At 40.1% G+C, this 18149-nt stretch overlaps 1 protein-coding gene across 3 annotated transcripts in view; it reads right to left on the bottom strand.

Moving 5' to 3' along the window:
- The window catches only part of dgkb (diacylglycerol kinase, beta), a 738504-nt gene that overhangs the window by 348291 nt on the left and 372064 nt on the right, over nt 1-18149 (bottom strand). For all 3 annotated transcript variants that reach the window (XM_072251979.1, XM_072251978.1, XM_072251977.1), the window contains one exon: nt 17856-18016. In XM_072251979.1, coding sequence (XP_072108080.1) covers nt 17856-18016 — 161 coding nt within the window. The remainder of the gene's footprint in view (nt 1-17855; nt 18017-18149) is intronic.

The raw sequence follows: 18149 nt of genomic DNA, 5'->3' as shown, positions 1-18149 counted from the left end.
AATGTTGAATTTGTATAAGACATTGGTAAGGCCAAATCTGGAGTATTGTGTACAGTTCTGGTAACCGAATTATAGGAAAGATGTCAATAAAATTGAGAGAGTACAGAGGAGGTTTACTAAAATGTTGCCTGGGTTTCATCTCCTAAGTTACAGAGAAAGGTTGAACAAGTTAGGTCTTTATTCTTTGGAGCATAGAAGGTCGAGGGGGGACTTGATAGAGGTGTTTAAAATTATGAGGGGGATTGATAGAGTTGACATGGTTAGACTTCTTCCATTGATAGAGGGGAAGATTCAAACATGAGGACATGGGTTGAGAATTAGAGGACAAAAGTTTAGGGGTAACATGGGGGGGGGGAACTTCTTTACTCAGAGAGTGGTAGCTGTGTGGAATGAGATTCCAGCAGAAGTGGTTGAGGCAGGTTCTACGTTGTCATTTAAAGTTAAATTGGATAGATATATGGACAGGAAAGGAATGGAGGCTTATAGGCTGTGCAGGTCGGTAGGACTAGGATAGGGTAAGAGTTTGGCATGGACTAGAAGGGCCGAGATGGCCTGTTTCCATGCTGTAATTGTTATATGGTTAAAAACTTAAAAGGAATTGCTCTTGGCTCTCGCGCAGGAGGACTTAAAACTAAAAAAAAAACACTGGAGCGTATGGAGGCAACCGACAGGGAGTTCACGGACAGTATGACCCGGCTGACGACGAACATTGAAAAACTGAATAACTCTGTTGCATTAATAAAGCACCTTGTTAAATGTATAAAACATGTCTGCATCAGTGTTATCTTGTATTTCCATACAATGTTGCATTAGGCTGTTACACATCTATTGTCAGAGAAGTACTTGCATAAATAGGTAAACCAAATTGGTTCTTGGTTTTTGATCCTCCAAAATACTTCGCATGGAATTTAAACTGGAGGTGGCGGAGGGTGTTTTCTGTCCTTACCTTCATACAAGCAAGGACAAAAAACAGGGCAAAGTGAGTATACTTATTTATTCAGTAAGCTATGGGTTGAAGTATTTGGTGAGTACATTTCTAACTCTTCTGGCTTCGGTCTCGTTGCAGTCTGTTTTGAAATTGTTAGGTTCTGTGAAGCGCAGAATCAAATATCGCTGTGGTGATTGTACGCTTTAGTATCAATTGAAGAAGAAGGAGCCGCGCTGCCGCCATCTGTTGCGGCACGTCATGGCAGCGGTTTTAAAAAGCTCCGTTTACCATGTCCACACTGCAACTGGATATTAGGCGTTTTCAGATCTATTCACTCTGGAGACCGTTTCTGGAATTCTCCATTTTCAGAGGATGACAACGCCGTTTTAGTGTGGACAGATGGTCAAAACGAAGAGAAAAAGCTTCGTTTTCAAAATTATCCGGCGTAGTGTGGATGTAGCCTAAATTTGAGGATCTTGTTTACCGAATTGCAAAGAGACCTTGATCAGTTAGGGAGATGGGCTGAGGATGGCAAATGGATTTTAACTTAGATATGTGTGAGTGACACATGTTTGATATTCAAGGGGGGGTATGACTTATGCAGAGAATGACAGGGCACTGACAAATATTTGGAAACAGAGAGGCCTGGGAGTACAAGTGCATAGTTTGTTGAAAGTGGCAATGAATGCAAATTGACAGGGTGGAGAAGAAGTCATTCAGTATACTGGCCTTCATCAGTCAGGGCATCGAGTTCAGGAGTACCAACATTATGTTGAAGTTATGTAACTGGGACCAAGGACAACATCCAGTGTAGACTCAACAAAGCTAGAAATGTCTTCAGATCAATGAGCAACATATGGGGATCAGTCAAATGTAGCCTCCACACTAAGGCGAAGCTGTACCAGAGCTGTGTTCTGTCCACACTCCTGTACAGATCAGAATGCTGGCACGTGTCAAGAGAATGACCTTGCCAAGCTGTCATCATTCCACACCATGAGCCTCCAGAAGATCCACAGTATTTTCTGGCCAAGAAAGATCTCCAACCACGCCCTACTCCTTCAGTGTCACCATGAAGTCATGTCCACAACCATCATTAGGAAATGTCGGGGATGGATTGAGCATCTGGAGAGAAGAAAGGACAACTCCACCATCAAGACAGCACTCTACTGGAGCCCTGAAGGGCGAAGGAAAGGCAGGAGACCAAAGACAACTTGGCACTGTACTGTAGAGGCAGAAATGAGGATCCTGAAGCAGACCTGGAGCACGATAAAGAAGTTGGCCAAGGAATGCCAGCAACATAAGAGGCAGTAACTAACTAACTATACAGGTTGTTGGTGAAACTGTACTTGGAATACAATTTTGGTCACCCTGTTATCGGAAAAACATTGTCAACCTGCAGTCGGTGCAGAAGAGATTTATGAGGATGTTGCCTGGAATAGCAGGGCCAAGTTACAGGGAGAGACTGGCCACCATGGACTTTTAATCCTTGGAGCATAGAATAAGAGGTGATTTCATAGAAGTTAATAAAATCATGAGGGTTATGGATAAGGTAGCCATAGTATTTTCACCAGGGTCAGGGAGTCTAAAACTAGAGGGCACAGATAGACGAGGGGAGAATTTTAAAAGAGATCTGAAAGATAACTTCATTACACAGAAGGAAATGGGTAGATAGAATAAGCTGCCAGAGGATGCAACTTTTAAATAGCATTTGGATACATACATGAAGAGGAGAGCTTTTAGGCGAATGAACCTAGTAGGGAGGATGCGGAGGTCAACATCGATCAGTTGAGCCAAAGGGCCTGTTTCTATGCTGTTTTACACTATGACTCTGAGCTATTTAGCTGTGAATCCTCAAGTAGTATCTAAGATAACTTCAAGGAGTGGTGCCTCAGAAAAGCGGCTTCCATCATCAAGAACCGCCACCCCACAAGACGAGCCCCCTTCTCATTGTACCCATCAGGAAGGAGGCACAGAACCCTAAAGGCACACACTCAGATTCAGGAGCAACTCCTTCTCTTCTGCCACCTGATTTCCAAATGGACATTAAACCCATGAACACTACCTCACTACTTTTTTAAAATTTCTGTTTTTGCACTACTAATCTTAATTTAACTATTATATATATATATACACACACAGAACATACTTACTGCAATTCAGTTCTTTTTCTATATTTATCACGTACTGCATTGTACTGCTGCTGCAAAGTTAACAAATCTTACAATGTATGCCGATGATATTAAATCTGATATCAATTCTGTAGAAGAATCATGTACACTCCCTTAATCAGTATACAGTATGAATTGCAATACAGTAAAGTATTACAAAGCTACAAAAAACTGAAACAAAAAAGTTGTGTGTGGGGTGTGGGGGGTGGAATACAATGTTAAAAGATGAATACAACTATGAGAAAGGAAAGCAGTATGATTCAATAATTGTGAAATGTTTACAAGGGAATTAGCAAAGAGTTACGTGCCTAATGTGTTGTTAACAATGACACAAATGAAAAACAGTAAGTAAAGGAATTTTACCTGGTATCATTTTCAGTTTATACAGAGATATATACAATCGGCTGAGTGTGACAATTAAAAATACCTCTTAAGATATTCAGACTGCCTCAAATCCTGCTCTCACTGCGTCCCAACATTCAACTTGCCATATGCAGTTTACTAACATCCAAAGCAACAAACACAAAATGCTGGAGGGACTCAGCAGGTTAGACATCATCTACGGAAATGAATAAGCATGTTATTCATAATAAACGACTGTTTATTCATTTCTATAGATGCTGCCTGACCTGCTGAGTTCCTCCAGCATTTTGTGTTGCTTTGGATTTCCATCATCTGCAGATTTTCTCTTGCTTGTGTTAACAGAATATCCGGATTTGGACTTCACTCTCACTGACATTGTAAACACTACATTTCAAAAATTATGTACATGCTCTTACATTATTTTTCCTCTTTCTATGTATGTTTCCTCCAGGCAGATGAGTTCTGATCAACAAACCCTTACAGCTTGAATAAATAAAGAGATTCCCTAAGTTCTCTCTGTTTTTCCCCCTTGTCAGCAATTGCTTGCTTGTCTAAAACTCATTGACCTTAACTGTTAGCTATCTTTCTCCATATGGGTGCTGCCCAACTTCCTGGCAAAATACTACATTTTCTGTTCTTTTTTCAATCTCAGATTTCCAATATTTGCACCAGCCCCACCATCCCGTCACCGATCCTGAAATGCCATGACATAGCTATGGCATTATATAGAGGATTATGAAAATTGAAAAATTACAAATAGCCAGGCTGATAAAGAGTCAATGACAATTAAGCATTAATTCTATTTCATTCACAGAGTATCTCTGCCATTTTCTGTTTTTTTTTATTGAGGACTTTATTTGAGAACCCTGGGCAACATTTCAAAGAATCAAGGATAATTTCCAAATTAAGCATCAGAAGAAATGTAATTCACTGTTCCAAACACTGATCTCCAAAGCATTGCACCAGATTTTCTGAAGTGATTTCAAACTGCCTTTTAGATGCAGGGCAATAGACAGATGTTTCACTCTTTTAGGAACACGTGATCCTGAAAAAATCAATATAGGAATACAAACAAGCTACAATAGCCTCATTCAAGCTCAATTGTAGCAAGAAGGCTTTTCAATGAGAAGCATTTCACTGTTAGGTGATGTTTACCTTCTTAGGTATCCACAGAACATTTGTACAATTGCTATATTTTTCCATTAAATGTTTATGTTGTATATGATGGTAAAGCACTTTTGTATTCAGCATTAACAATACATGCATCATGCAATCTATAAAATAAAATAATGCCATTAATAAGTGCATATAATAACAAAAGTTATTTATGAGTTCACACTTACTATTTTGCTTTGAGAAATCTAGGGCATGCTCTGACAGATTCAACCCAACAAACCAAAAAAAAAACTCCATTATATCATTCCAATCTTAGCTGCTTTGTGTAATTAGAATGCAGATTTGCAGAATTTTATATTAAAAGATTACAAGCCTGGGCCTATATTACCAATTACATTTGTCCCTTAAGGTGAAGTAAGCCCACCTCCTGCTGATATTCCAAGTGTGCATAGGCAGATGCAGCAGGTTGCAAACTTTGCGAATTTATATTCAATGCACCTTATTCCATGTAAATTTTGACTTTGTATTGAATGCTTGATTTACACTTTCATCATGCTAAATTGATGGCGCTAGTTGGAGAAGTGGGGGGAGGGCAGCAGGGAGGAGATGGAGGAATCCGACATAAAATTATTCAATTATATTCATTGTTCTGGGATCAGACAAATTGTATTCATAACTCAAAGCACAGCACTGAAAGTGATGAATGGGGTTTCTTTTTAACTAATGCTGATTAAACAGAAATATAACTGTAGGCGGCCAGGTAAAAGTTTGAACTCTAAAATTAGCTGCACTGTCATTTATGATTCATTCAAATATACATCCAGCTTGAGAATATTTTTCAGTGGGTGGCCTCCTACTCTCCCCACAGTGACTGAAATACAGGGCTGATTGAAATTAGTTACTTGCTATTTGCAGTGGTATTGGGGATTGGTATCAGGAACTTTGGCAATTGCACATCAAATAGGTTTAGCGCCAACTTGGCAATGAGCCTTTGGCTTCAAGCAACAGATTGTGCTGACCTGCTGCTAACTTAACAGATTTGTATTTGGCTTGCAATGCAAATGGAAATTTCCACCAGGATCAACATGATTCATTTTGCTCCAGATTTCTCTCATTATAGATGACTCTCTGCTTTAAGAATAGAGCAAGACCACCAGAGGAATATTGAAAAGAAAAGATACCTGTCTTTAAAGGCATGATGTTATTTTAAGGGTGAAATTTGTTACAGCATTCAAAGTAATACAGCAGGCTACTGCATTCTTCTTTGACTGCATAGAGAACCAAAGCTGGGGTCAAGAATGGCCTCCCAAAGTCCTTGTGAAGATATATGTAAATGTCCGCACCATTTGCCACAAGTAGGACTTCCCGGTGACCAAATATTTTAATCCCCATTCCGACACGTCGATCCATGGCCTACTCTTGTGCCAAGATGAGGCCACCTTCAATTTGGAGAAGCAATACGTTGTATTCCATTTGGGTACCCTCCAACCTGATGGAATGAATAACGATTCCTCCTTCTGTTGACAAAATTTTCCTCTCTCCACTTCCTCTATTCCCTGCTCTAAACTTTTACTTCTCCTCATTTGCCTATTACTTCCTCTGGGTCTCCCTTTCTCCTTTGGTCCAGCATCCTCTCCTATCAGATTCTTTGTTTTCCAGTCCTTGACCTTTCCCACCCACCTGGCTTCACTGATCACCTTCCAGCTAGCCTCTTTTCCCTCCCGCTTCCTTTTTATTCTGGCATCTTTCTAATTCATTCTCAATCCTGAAAAAGGGTCCCAGCCCGAAAGGTTGACTGTTTACCCTTTTCTACAGATGCCGCCTGTCCTGCTAAGTCCCTCCAGCGTTTTGCATGTGTTGCCATGTAAAACTTGTAGTTTACTGACAGGGAAGAGAGGCCTGGGATTATGGTTCAATAAATCTGTAACAGCCCTTTGCAAGAATAACTAAATATTTTGTCCCATATCATCAACTGTAAGTTAAACACAATCAATAAAATCCACAAGGTTTTCATTGCACCTGTGCATATGACAATAAACTTGTCTTTGTAACAAATATGAGATTATTTTTGAAAATCACTGCTTTCAATATAATCCATGGAGCTTGCTTTGATCTTGTTTCAAGTTTGCCTTCTACGTCTTCAGTTTGTTCCTTTTTAATTTTTTGGTAATGCAGTGCAGGTTTATCATGAGCCAACTGCCAATGATCAATGCGTGAACATGAAATTTACATGCAAGTTAGTTATAAACTAAAAATGCATCAAGTCCCAGAAAAAAAAACAAGCTCTCCTGCAATAATCAAGCCTGGCTTGCTCCAAACTCAATATAATATTCTGGAAATAGTTTACAGTAGATCCATTGCAAATTAACGTTCATTTTTTAAGAATCAAAACAGCCCGAAATAGATTAATAAATAAGTAAAGAGAATCAGTCTCTCATTGTTTAATGGTTCCTAGGCCTCTGTTTTTTGAAGTGAGAATTTAATGGAAGTAGAACTAAGTCACAAGCAATAGCATTTTTATGATTTGTTTTGTCAATCACAAACTGTTGTGCTGACAAAACAAACATAAATGTTAGATTACAGATGAAATAGTTTGTAAAACTGTAGACTTACGCTGGTCCTGCAGGTGCAGAATTATTTTTCCAGAGTTACTTTGAGTGATCAATCTATTCAGTTGCATAAATTCCCAGAGACTATTTGAAACATAGAAACATAGAAAATAGGTGCAGGAGTAGGCCATTTGGCCCTTCGAGCCTGCATCGCCATTTATTATGATCATGGCTGATCATCCAACTCAGAACCCTGCCCCAGCCTTCCCTCCATACCCCCTGACCCCTGTAGCCACAAGGGCCATATCTAACTCCCTCTTAAATATAGCCAATATTGTACAACTGCAGTAGTACCTCCCTGCTCCTATACTCAAATCCTCTCGCTATAAATGCCAGCATACCATTCGCCTTTTTCACCTCCTGCTGTACCTGCATGCACACTTTCAATGACTGGTGTATAATGACACCCAGGTCTCGTTGCACCTCCCCTTTTCCTAATCGGCCACCATTCAGATAATAATCTGTTTTCCTATTTTTGCCACCAAAGTGGATAACTTCACATTTATCCACATTAAATTGCATCTGCCATGAATTTGCCCACTCACCCAACCTATCCAAGTCACCCTGCATCCTCTTAGCATCCTCCTCACAGCTAACACTGCCACCCAGCTTCGTGTCATCCGCAAACTTGGAGATGCTGCATTTAATTCCCTCATCCAAGTCATTAATATATATTGTAAACAACTGGGGTCCCAGCACTGAGCCTTGCGGTACCCCACTAGTCACCGCCTGCCATTCTGAAAAGGTCCCGTTTATTCCCACTCTTTGCTTCCTGTCTGCTAACCAACTCTCCACCCACACCAATACTTTACCCCCAATACCGTGTGCTTTAAGTTTGCACACTAATCTCCTGTGTGGGACCTTGTCAAAAGCCTTCTGAAAATCCAAATATACCACATCTACTGGTTCTCCCCTATCCACTCTACTAGTTACATCCTCAAAAAATTCTATGAGATTTGTCAGACATGATTTTCCTTTCACAAATCCATGCTGACTTTGTCCGATCATTTCACCGCTTTCCAAATGTGCTGTTATCACATCCTTGATAACTGACTCCAGCAGTTTCCCCACCACCGATGTTAGGCTAACCGGTCTATAATTCCCCGGTTTCTCTCTCCCTCCTTTTTTAAGAAGTGGAGTTACATTAGCCAACCTCCAATCCTCAGGAACTAGTCCAGAATCTAAAGAGTTTTGAAAAATTATCACTAATGCATCCACTATTTCTTGGGCTACTTCCTTAAGCACTCTGGGATGCAGACCATCTGGCCCTGGGGATTTATCTGCCTTCAATCCCTTCAATTTACCTAACACCACTTCCCTACTAACATGTATTTCGCTCAGTTCCTCCATCTCACTGGACCCTCTGTCCCCTACTATTTCTGGAAGATTATTTATGTCCTCCTTAGTGAAGACAGAACCAAAGTAATTATTCAATTGGTCTGCCATGTCCTTGCTCCCCATAATCAATTCACCTGTTTCTGTCTGCAGGGGACCTACATTTGTCTTTACCAGTCTTTTCCTTTTTACATATCTATAAAAGCTTTTACAGTCTGTTTTTATGTTCCCTGCCAGTTTTCTCTCAATCTTTTTTCCCCTTCCTAATTAAGCCCTTTGTCCTCCTCTGCTGAACTCTGAATTTCTCCCAGTCCTCAGGTGAGCCACTTTCTCTGGCTAATTTGTATGCTTCTTCTTTGGAACGAAAGAACAATGACTAAACCAGACCATGTGTTTTAAGTCCCAAATGTAACCTGTGCAATTATCAAAAGAAATTTTAAATTTAATAAATATCATTTACAGACTAAAACAAGTCAACAGCAATTTGCAAAGAATCATGTTTATTATCACTGATATATATTGTGAATATGTCACGAGGATTTGTGAAGTAAGTAGTCCTCCTCCCTGTCTCTGACGTAGAGAAATTTGGCAAACAATTTGTCCGTTGCTTGTGCACATGTCAATATGGTGAGATGCTCCTTCAAGATGAATCTACTCAACACTCTAAAAAGCCTATATTGAGGTCTAGGAAACACGCATAACATGCCGGAGAAACTCAGCAGCTCGGGCAGCATCCATGGAAACATTGACTGTTCATTTCCACGGATGCTGCCTGACCTGCTGAGTTCCTCCAGCGTGTTGTGTGTTTTGCTTTGACCCCAGCATCTGCAAGAGTATTTTGTGTTTGAGGTTTAGGAGCCACTTGTAGCAGAGCAGACAGTGGTGGCCCAGTGATATCAGGTTACGTGTTACGCTGGGCTGAAAGTTGGAGCTGTCAAAGAGAAAGCTTGTACAATTGCAAGCGAGGTGGAGGTGGAGCTCATATTAGGCCTAAGAACTTGATCAGTGTAACTACAAAGACGGGATGGAGATGTTGATCAGAATAGAAAAATGCAATTAGCAATTGGGAATTAGCCTTGGTGAGAGGGCCTGAGAAGGGGCATTGCCACAGCATAAGAGAGAACATCTAGCTGATCACTGGAGACTGAACGTGGCTCAGAATGTGAATGAAGGAGAGCAGGATGTGGAGGTGGGGGAATGGAGGCAGATTCACAGCAGCAATTTGAATTGCAGTTTTGTTTTCAGCTGTATCTATAATTTATGGCCATAGCAAACCTTTCCAACTGGATATTTAATGCTGGGCATGCAACTATTTTGCAGTTTTGCTTATAGTACTTCTATAGTGGGAGATTTGCAATAATTCAGTTCCTTGTATATACATTTAGATTCATAAGGGCTGGGATTAGGTCCTTCACATCACTGATTTTGTGCCATCCATCAAGCATCTATTTATATTCACCCTACACTGCACCCATTTCCTGGCTTCTCATGAGGGAAGAAAACAGTGCGGTTAAAACTATTTTTCAATACTCAAAGGACAGACTCAGTCCAGCATTCTGCACACACTCGGCAGTTGCTGTTTGTCTCTAATCAGAGGTATCGACGACAATGAAAGAACAATAAGTAGATCACTTAATCCTGTTGGGTAGATATCCAGGGAAGTCTCAATACCGTGCTTCATCAGAATGGCAATTATGACTGTTATACATATAGTATCAGGGTGAAAGACACTTCATCCCAAAAGAAGTGTATCTAATGCATCGCAAGACTTTAGTTAACCCACGCTAGAATCAGCAACAGAAGGAAGTTAACTCATTCTGTGCTTGAATATCACTTAGTCAGACAGTGCTAGGAAGTCATTGAATTCTGATGGAATAATACAGTATATTGTACTTTGAAATCAGCCTGAGTGCACAAAGATCAGTGGTTGGTTGAGTTTCAACTTAGGAAATGATCCTGAAGCAAAAGCTGAAGTCCAGTAACAATGCTGCAGCCATGGAGGAATTTATAGGTTACACACTCACAGTGTGGAATAATTTCTCTCCAATTTCAGCTTCCTCACTATCATTGCTCTTCCATGGTAAATAGGAATTGCACAATATCACGAGCAAAAACCCATTTGTTGCATTAATGTTACAGGGTCATACAATCTGGAAAATGGCCCTTTCATTTATCAACCATCTGTGCCAACATCAATCATCCATCTTCCGATCAAGATGGCACAAACAATGATTCCTCAGATGACATCTTCCTGATAAAGAATCTTGTGTATATGACAAATAAACTCTTCTTGGGTACAGGTACAGTTATCGATGATGCTTCAGTGATAAACTCTGCCATCTTCTTCAGGGAGGAAGATGGCCGAGTTTGTCATCAAAACATCATCAATATCTGTACCTGGCTGGAATCCCGAGAAGAGTTTATTCATCTTCCAGATAGTCCACAAAACTATCTATTTCACTTCTATGTCTTCTTTTTATTTTAAATGTGTTTCTGGTACTGTTAGAGCCGGTAATTTAGTTTGTAGATTGAGTCAGTGATCTAGTGCTTTGCTATCTCTGAGAAAATCCCAGGAGGTGAGCAACGTCAAGGTGAAGAAGCTTAGAGACAGGATGAAAGCCGATGATTGACTCCTTTTCTTGCTGAATAAAGCATCATGGAAGAGTGAAACATCAAGGTGAATGCAGAGGGCCAGCGAGTGTTGAGCGCCGACTCCCTGCCTCTTGTTTGCTGTTCCTGAGGGAAGGTATCTGTGTGTGACGTATTTCTTGCTCGCTGCTCCTGAAGGAAGCTGTTTCTGTGTGATGGATCTCTCAGTCATTGCTGCCCAGGGGAAGTGTTTGTGTGTGATGGGTCTCTCACTCACTGTTCCAGAGGGAAGACCTTTTTGTGCAAGTGGTCTCTCGCTCCCTCGATGCTGTCACCAAAGTTCTGAGATTTATGGATTGGACTGTGGACTCTAGTTCAAATTGTGCTTAATCTATAGTAGTTCAGTGTTGGCACATGGCCAAGTAGTTAAGGCGTTCGTCTAGTGATTTGAAGGTCGCTAGTTCGAGCCTCGGCTGAGGCAACGTGTGTGTCCTTGAGCAAGGCATTTAACCACACATTGCTCTGCGACGGCACCGGTGCCAAGCTGTATGGGTCCTAATGCCCTTCCCTTGGACAACATCGGTGGCGTGGAAAGGGGAGACTTGCAGCATGGGCAACTGCTAGTCTTCCATACAACCTTGCCCCAGCCTGTGCCCTGGAAACCTTCCAAGGCGCAAATCCATGGTCTCATGAGACTAATGGATGCCTATTATTATTATTACAGTAGTTCAAATTTAGTTCAAAAATGTGGACTCTGTAGTTCAAATTGGACTCTTTCATTTTATGCTTTTATATTCTCTGTTTTCGCCCGTTCTTATTGCTGCTTGGCGCCATTTCTTAGGTTTATTTGAGTAGGGAGGTCGTGTTTTCGGGTTTGATGCCTTCCAGTTTGCATGATTTGTTTTGTTGCATGTGGGGAAGGGGCGTGGTCTGAGGTTGTAGTTGCTGTTTGCGCATCCGCCCCCCCCCCCCCCCGTGTGGGGGTGTGGGGTTGGTGATCATATTGCCATTTGAGAGGTTTGTTTTTTTTTGTGCATGGGAGGGCTGATATTTTTCTTTAAATTGCTTCTATGGTTTTCTTGTTTTGTGGCTATTTGGAGAAGATGTATCTCAGCGTTGTATACTGCATACATTCTTTGATAATAAACGTACCTTTGAACTCTAGCCTATACTCATCCCTTTGTTTACATAGCATATTCCTGTCCCGACACTCTACTACTCATCTACCAACTTAGTCAATTAGCCAACCAATTCATACGTCACTGGGAAATGTGACAAAACCTGAGCCCTCCAAGATGCCTCAAAACAGTTAGGGGAAGAATATACAAACTCCAGAGGTCTGTTGGCCAGATTAGACCCAGGTCAGCAGCTCTATGACCATCACTGCATGATACAGTTGCTGTGATTTTCAGAAATAGAAATTCTGTAGAATTATGAACTAGGTGAGTGCTGTGTTCTTTGAAGATATGTTTGAATGTTTGTGGTAGGTTTGGAAGAGGGATAGAGAGTGTGAAGTAGGGAAGCAGAACATTGAGTACACAAATGCACACCAGTTTCCAGCAAGGTGGTGCTCTGAAAACCCCATAACAAGCTCAAATGGAAAATCTGAACCAGGAGTGCCAGATCTCAGACAAGCTCTACACTCTAGTAGATGATGTGGTGTCAGTGGCCCCTGATGAGGCAGTAAGTTCTCACATTCAAAGGAAAGTCTTACCTGCAACATACAGAGATATTGGACCCATCTTCTTTTGTGAAGCACTCCCTGTTAAGAACTGTTCTTTGACATCAGTCCTTCTGTCTTTCACTAACGTTTGCTTTGTCATTCATGCTGTTTCATGTTCACTGCATAGTTGCAGCTGTAAAGTCAAGCACATGTTGCCCACTGACTAATACCATTGTAACCCAGTAGCCCCTGCAGCAGCACATATGGGGATGGAGTGCCCTAACAGTGTTCATCTGGAGAAATGTCAGTTGCACCTTGCAATTCATTTCCAGCTTCAAATCAATTATAAAACAAACTAAATCCAAACTTATATCAGAATTTTTAGACCATAAAACCTTGCAAGAATTTTCAAAATGTTTTTACTGTACACAAAATCAAAATCTTCAATTAAGATTAATGTTTTACTGTACACAAAATCAAAATCTTCAATTAAGACACAAAGAAATTCAATTTCTATTCTGGACTGCACACAGAACCCTCAAATGATCCTTCTTCTCTGGGTTAGGTGCCTCCGCGATAAGCTAATCCAGCACTTGTTTAAATCACTAACCAGATGGTGGTACTATGGATGAATCTTGAATCTGTTGGCTAAAGGACTCCACAATAAATTCTGTCCTTCAGTAAGATGAAAGTCAAAGAAATTCCATACACTGGGAGCTGCTGTGCCATTTTTCAAAAGGGGAAACAATTCTGCCTGAATTGTGCAGAACCTCTCCAGCGTGATCTGATTCAACGCTAGTCACAGAATGATTAATAAATGGCAATGTTACCTAAGGAGATGTTAGAAACTGCAAACTCCTTCATGAATATAGGTACCTTCCTGTATTTAAAAAAAAATCAAAACTTAAATGAGTCTTCAATCTTCTGTGTGAAAACACTCACAGATAGAAATGTATCCTCAGTTGTTGGATGTTAATGATTTGGGTTGTGCTGTGCCAAGCTCACTGTCCAGAGTTGTTTGCCATGGGCTGGATGAGCAGGGCTGGATATGGAGGGTTGATCTTACTGCCTCCACTTTGGATCAAAGAAAATGATTAAAAGAGATAATTACTTAAAAAATCATAGAAATGCTAAAATATAACACTGAAATAACCTTATAATCTGTCAATGAAGAAACTCTAAAATAAATGGTCTCTAATCCCACATAAGACCTGACAAATATCAAAATAAAACTGCAGATGCCAATAATTCTGAGATAAAAACAAAGTGCTGGAAACACTCAACATCTGTGGAAAGTGAAATAGATGAATTGACAAAAGGTATTAGACCTGAAATGTTAACTCTGTTACTCCTTCTGCAGATGCTGCTTGACCTGCTGAGAACTTGCAGTAACTTCTGTTTTTATTGCACAAATTCAGTGTTACATGGGGGAATCCCAGCAATACTGGCCACCACTGGATTCCACAAGCAGGTAATCAGCACAGCATTTTAACACATGCAGCCACATTTGGCATTCAAAATCCATGCATGGAAGACAGAGTCTGAAACCGTCAACCCCAGCAATAAATTTTGTCCTGGTGGGTAAAAACATAGGAATTCATTTTCAATGAAGAAACTAAACTTCATTCATGATCTGCACGATATATGCTCTAAAATGGATGTATATTGATGTAAACAATGCAGAACAGATTTTTACCCATTTTTTTTTTAATATATGTAATGTGGGTTGGATAAGGCTGGATTAAAAAATCCAAAGACAAAATACTCGGACTGCCAAAACTCAGATAAAATCTGAAGATCTTGCTATCCTAGATAAGATGATCAAGTAGAGGACAGATGAGGTGGCACAGTAGCATAGTGGTTGGCACAGTAGCATAGTGGTTAGCACAACGCTTTACAGTACCAGCGATCTGGGTTCAATTCCCACTGCTGCCTGTTTGAGGTTTGTACATTCTCCCTGTGACTGCATGGGTTTCTTCCATGTACTCCGGGTCCTTCCCACAGTCCAGAAACATACTGGTCGGTAGGTTAATTTGTCATTGTAAAATGTCCCGTGATTAGGCTAGAGTTAAATCGGGGGTTGCTGGGCGGTGTGGCTCAAAGGGCCGGAAGGGCCCTTTATAGTGAAAATGTTCCTGTTGTGCCTTAGATATGAGATGCCTTGAATTACTTGAAAGTAGCATGATTGTTAAAGTGCCCCATGCATCTGTTCATTAATGTGAATGATTTCTTACTTTCTATGATCACAGCTGGGTCAGCAAAATAGTGTAATTATTCAAAATTTTGTCAGTATTGGATGGTGGCAGCATTGCAAGGAGCCATGAGGAACATAAATGCTGTGGAGATATGAACAGTGGAATCATTCTTTGCTAATAGAACTGAAGCAAACTGAATTATAAAGTCAAGTTATACAGCAAGGCAACAAGCCATTCAGCCCATCAAGTTCATGCCAAGCAGTAGGACCCCATTCACCACAGCCTTAATGCCTAGGTGATTCAACTGCTCATCTGGACATCCCTTAAGTCTGAAGTCCCAGTGTTCACCAAGTTGTTTTCAACTTAGTGCATCTTGAGGATGTTGCTCCAACTGGTGATGAAATGTCTGTAGCTAATTGCCTACCTCAGTAAACACCGCCACATCAAACACTTCAACCTGAGCTACCAATATTCACCCCCCATCCTGAACCCCTTAAATCTGTACCACCATTCTCTCTGGCTGAACATTCTAGGTACTCACTACTCTCTGGGTGAGAGAGCCCCACTCCCCACATCCCTCTAAATCTCTTGCCCTTTACTCCAAGTCCAAAAGAGCACTCTGTTTTCCTGTTTCATAATTATTACTGGAGAAGTGTTTATGCACAATCTCCGAACTCATGTACACTTTGACGAGAATGGCAGGTTGATAACAATCCATTACAGGTTATAATGTGTGCAACATATTCCTGCCATTAATTTATTATTTAAATCTGAGGACTGATTATTAATGTCTAAAAATGCCCACAATTATTTCATTCAATTGCTACTTCAAACACAAATAATGCAGTATTTAATAGTAGATAACAAATATCTCATGTAATTTAATATAATCAGAAAATGACAGGGGTTTAGCAAGATGTGACAATTTACAATTCTTCATGTAACAACTCTGGAGAACTTAAATGGAAAAACTTAAGTATAAATATAGGTGCAGGACCTCTTTATTAGTTAGATCTGAACACTTGCATGTTAATGCAAATATATAATCAGCCAATCATATGGCAAAAATTCAATGTATAAAAGCATGCAGACACTGTCAAGAGGTTCAGTTGCTATTTAGACCAAACATCAGAATAGGGAAGAAATGTGATCTAATTGACTTTGACCGTGGAACGATTGTTGATGACAGATGGGGTAGTTTGATTATCTCAGAAACTGCACATCTCTTTGTATTTTCACGCTCTAGAGTTTATAAAGAATAGTGCAAAAAAAATCTAGCGAGTGGCAGCTCAGCTGACAAAAATGCCTTGTTAATGAAGGAGGTCAGAGGAGAATAGCCAGACTGGTTCAAACTGACAAGAGTGATAGTAACTCAAATAATCACGCATTACATCAGTGGTATGCAGAAGAGGATCTCAGGACATACAACACTTCGAACTTTGAAATGGATGGACTACAGCAGCAGAAAACCATGAACATACACTCAATGGCCACTGTGTTAGGTAAAGGAGGTACTGGTCACTGAGTGCATGTTTGCTTTGTTTGTAATGTAGAAAATAAACATACCCTGGTACTTGAATCTCTTACTATTACTTCATAACTATATTACACAAGAACACAAACAAATAGGAGCAGGAGTAAGCTTCAGAACCTTCAAGTTCCCCCACCATACAAAATATCTCTGTAACTCAGGTTTTAAAAGATCGATCCCTTAACTTGTAGTTATGTCCCCTTGTCCAACTTTCCTGACTGGTGGAAGTATTCCAGCATTTACCATCAGAAGCCCCCTTTAGATCACAGATGACTGAATACGGTCTCCTGTCATTCTTGCAACCTCTAAAGGAATACAGGCCAAAACTATTTAGGTTCTTATTAGGACAATCCTCTCATCCCAGGAATTAGCCTGGTGAATCTCTTTTGGATGGAATCGTTTTTTTTTTCCACGGAAGGGTACCAAAACTGCAAGCATTATCGCAGGTGAAGTTTCACTAAAATGCTAACAAAACTTTCCTATCTTTAAAGTCTAACCCCTTTTCAAAGAAGAACAAAATGCATCTTGCCTTCACTGCTTGTTGGACCTGCCTGCTAGGTTTTTGTGATTCACACACGAGAACAATGATATTCCTCTGTACTTCACTTGCAGCTCCTTCCACTTGGATAATAATCTGCCTTTTTTTTTTAATTTTCCTTACCAAAATGCATGACTTCACTCTTGCCCACATTAAATTCCATTTGCTAGTCTTTAGCCTACTCATTTAACCTACCTATATTTTGTCACAGTATCACAGTGTCCTTATCATAACATGCTCTTTCTGCTATTTTTGGATCACTGGCAAAATTGAAAACCTTGCATGCTGTTCCTCCCTCTAAATTACTGTAAATAGTGAACAACTGGGGCCAAGTACTCAACCCTGCAGTTCTTCACTTGTTATCTCCAGTAATTCCAGCTCTGTTTTTTGTGAGGCAGGCAGATTTTAATCCATTTTGCACACTTCCACTGCACTCTTATGTTCCAGTCTTTTACGTGGTACATTGTCAAAAACCTTTTAGAAATCTAAATACACTACAGTATGTCTACAGGTTCCTCTCAATGAACTCTCCCTGTCTCATCCTCAAAGAATAGGACTAAGTTTGCCAAACATTATTTAACCATATTGACTGGGTTTAATTATGTTCAACTTTTCTAAATGATCTCCTTTTTGGTTACTGGTTTTAGCATATTGCAATAATGCACATTAATAAAGGAAATCACATTAGCAATATATGTGGCTGCTATACTGGAAGTCCTGAAGATTTCAATGAAACAATGTATACTGAAGTAGAAACCTACAAACAGGAATGCCATTATAAAATTATCCACAGGGGTAATAATGTAGTTCACGGACTTACCACTCCAATAGAGAAATAGTTGTTGATAATGTTATAAGGCACGGGATCTCCCTTTTCTTCTTTGTAATTGGGAATCACCTCAATTTTCCATCTGTCCAACATGACCACTGTGCAGTTCTCAATGTCTTTGATAATTTTCATCAGACTCTCACCTTCATAACCTTACAAGGTAACAAAGAAATAACCTGTCATATTGCTGAAACTGCTTGAGTGAGGCCAAACAACAAGAGTAGTATACAGTATGTGATTAAAATAAACACATAATAGAATGAAAGGATACATTTAGAGACACTC

The sequence above is a fragment of the Mobula birostris genome, chromosome 3 (assembly GCF_030028105.1).
Source record: "Mobula birostris isolate sMobBir1 chromosome 3, sMobBir1.hap1, whole genome shotgun sequence".
In the NCBI taxonomy this organism is placed as follows: Eukaryota; Metazoa; Chordata; class Chondrichthyes; order Myliobatiformes; family Myliobatidae; genus Mobula; species Mobula birostris.
This window is presented reverse-complemented; position numbering and strand designations above follow the sequence as displayed.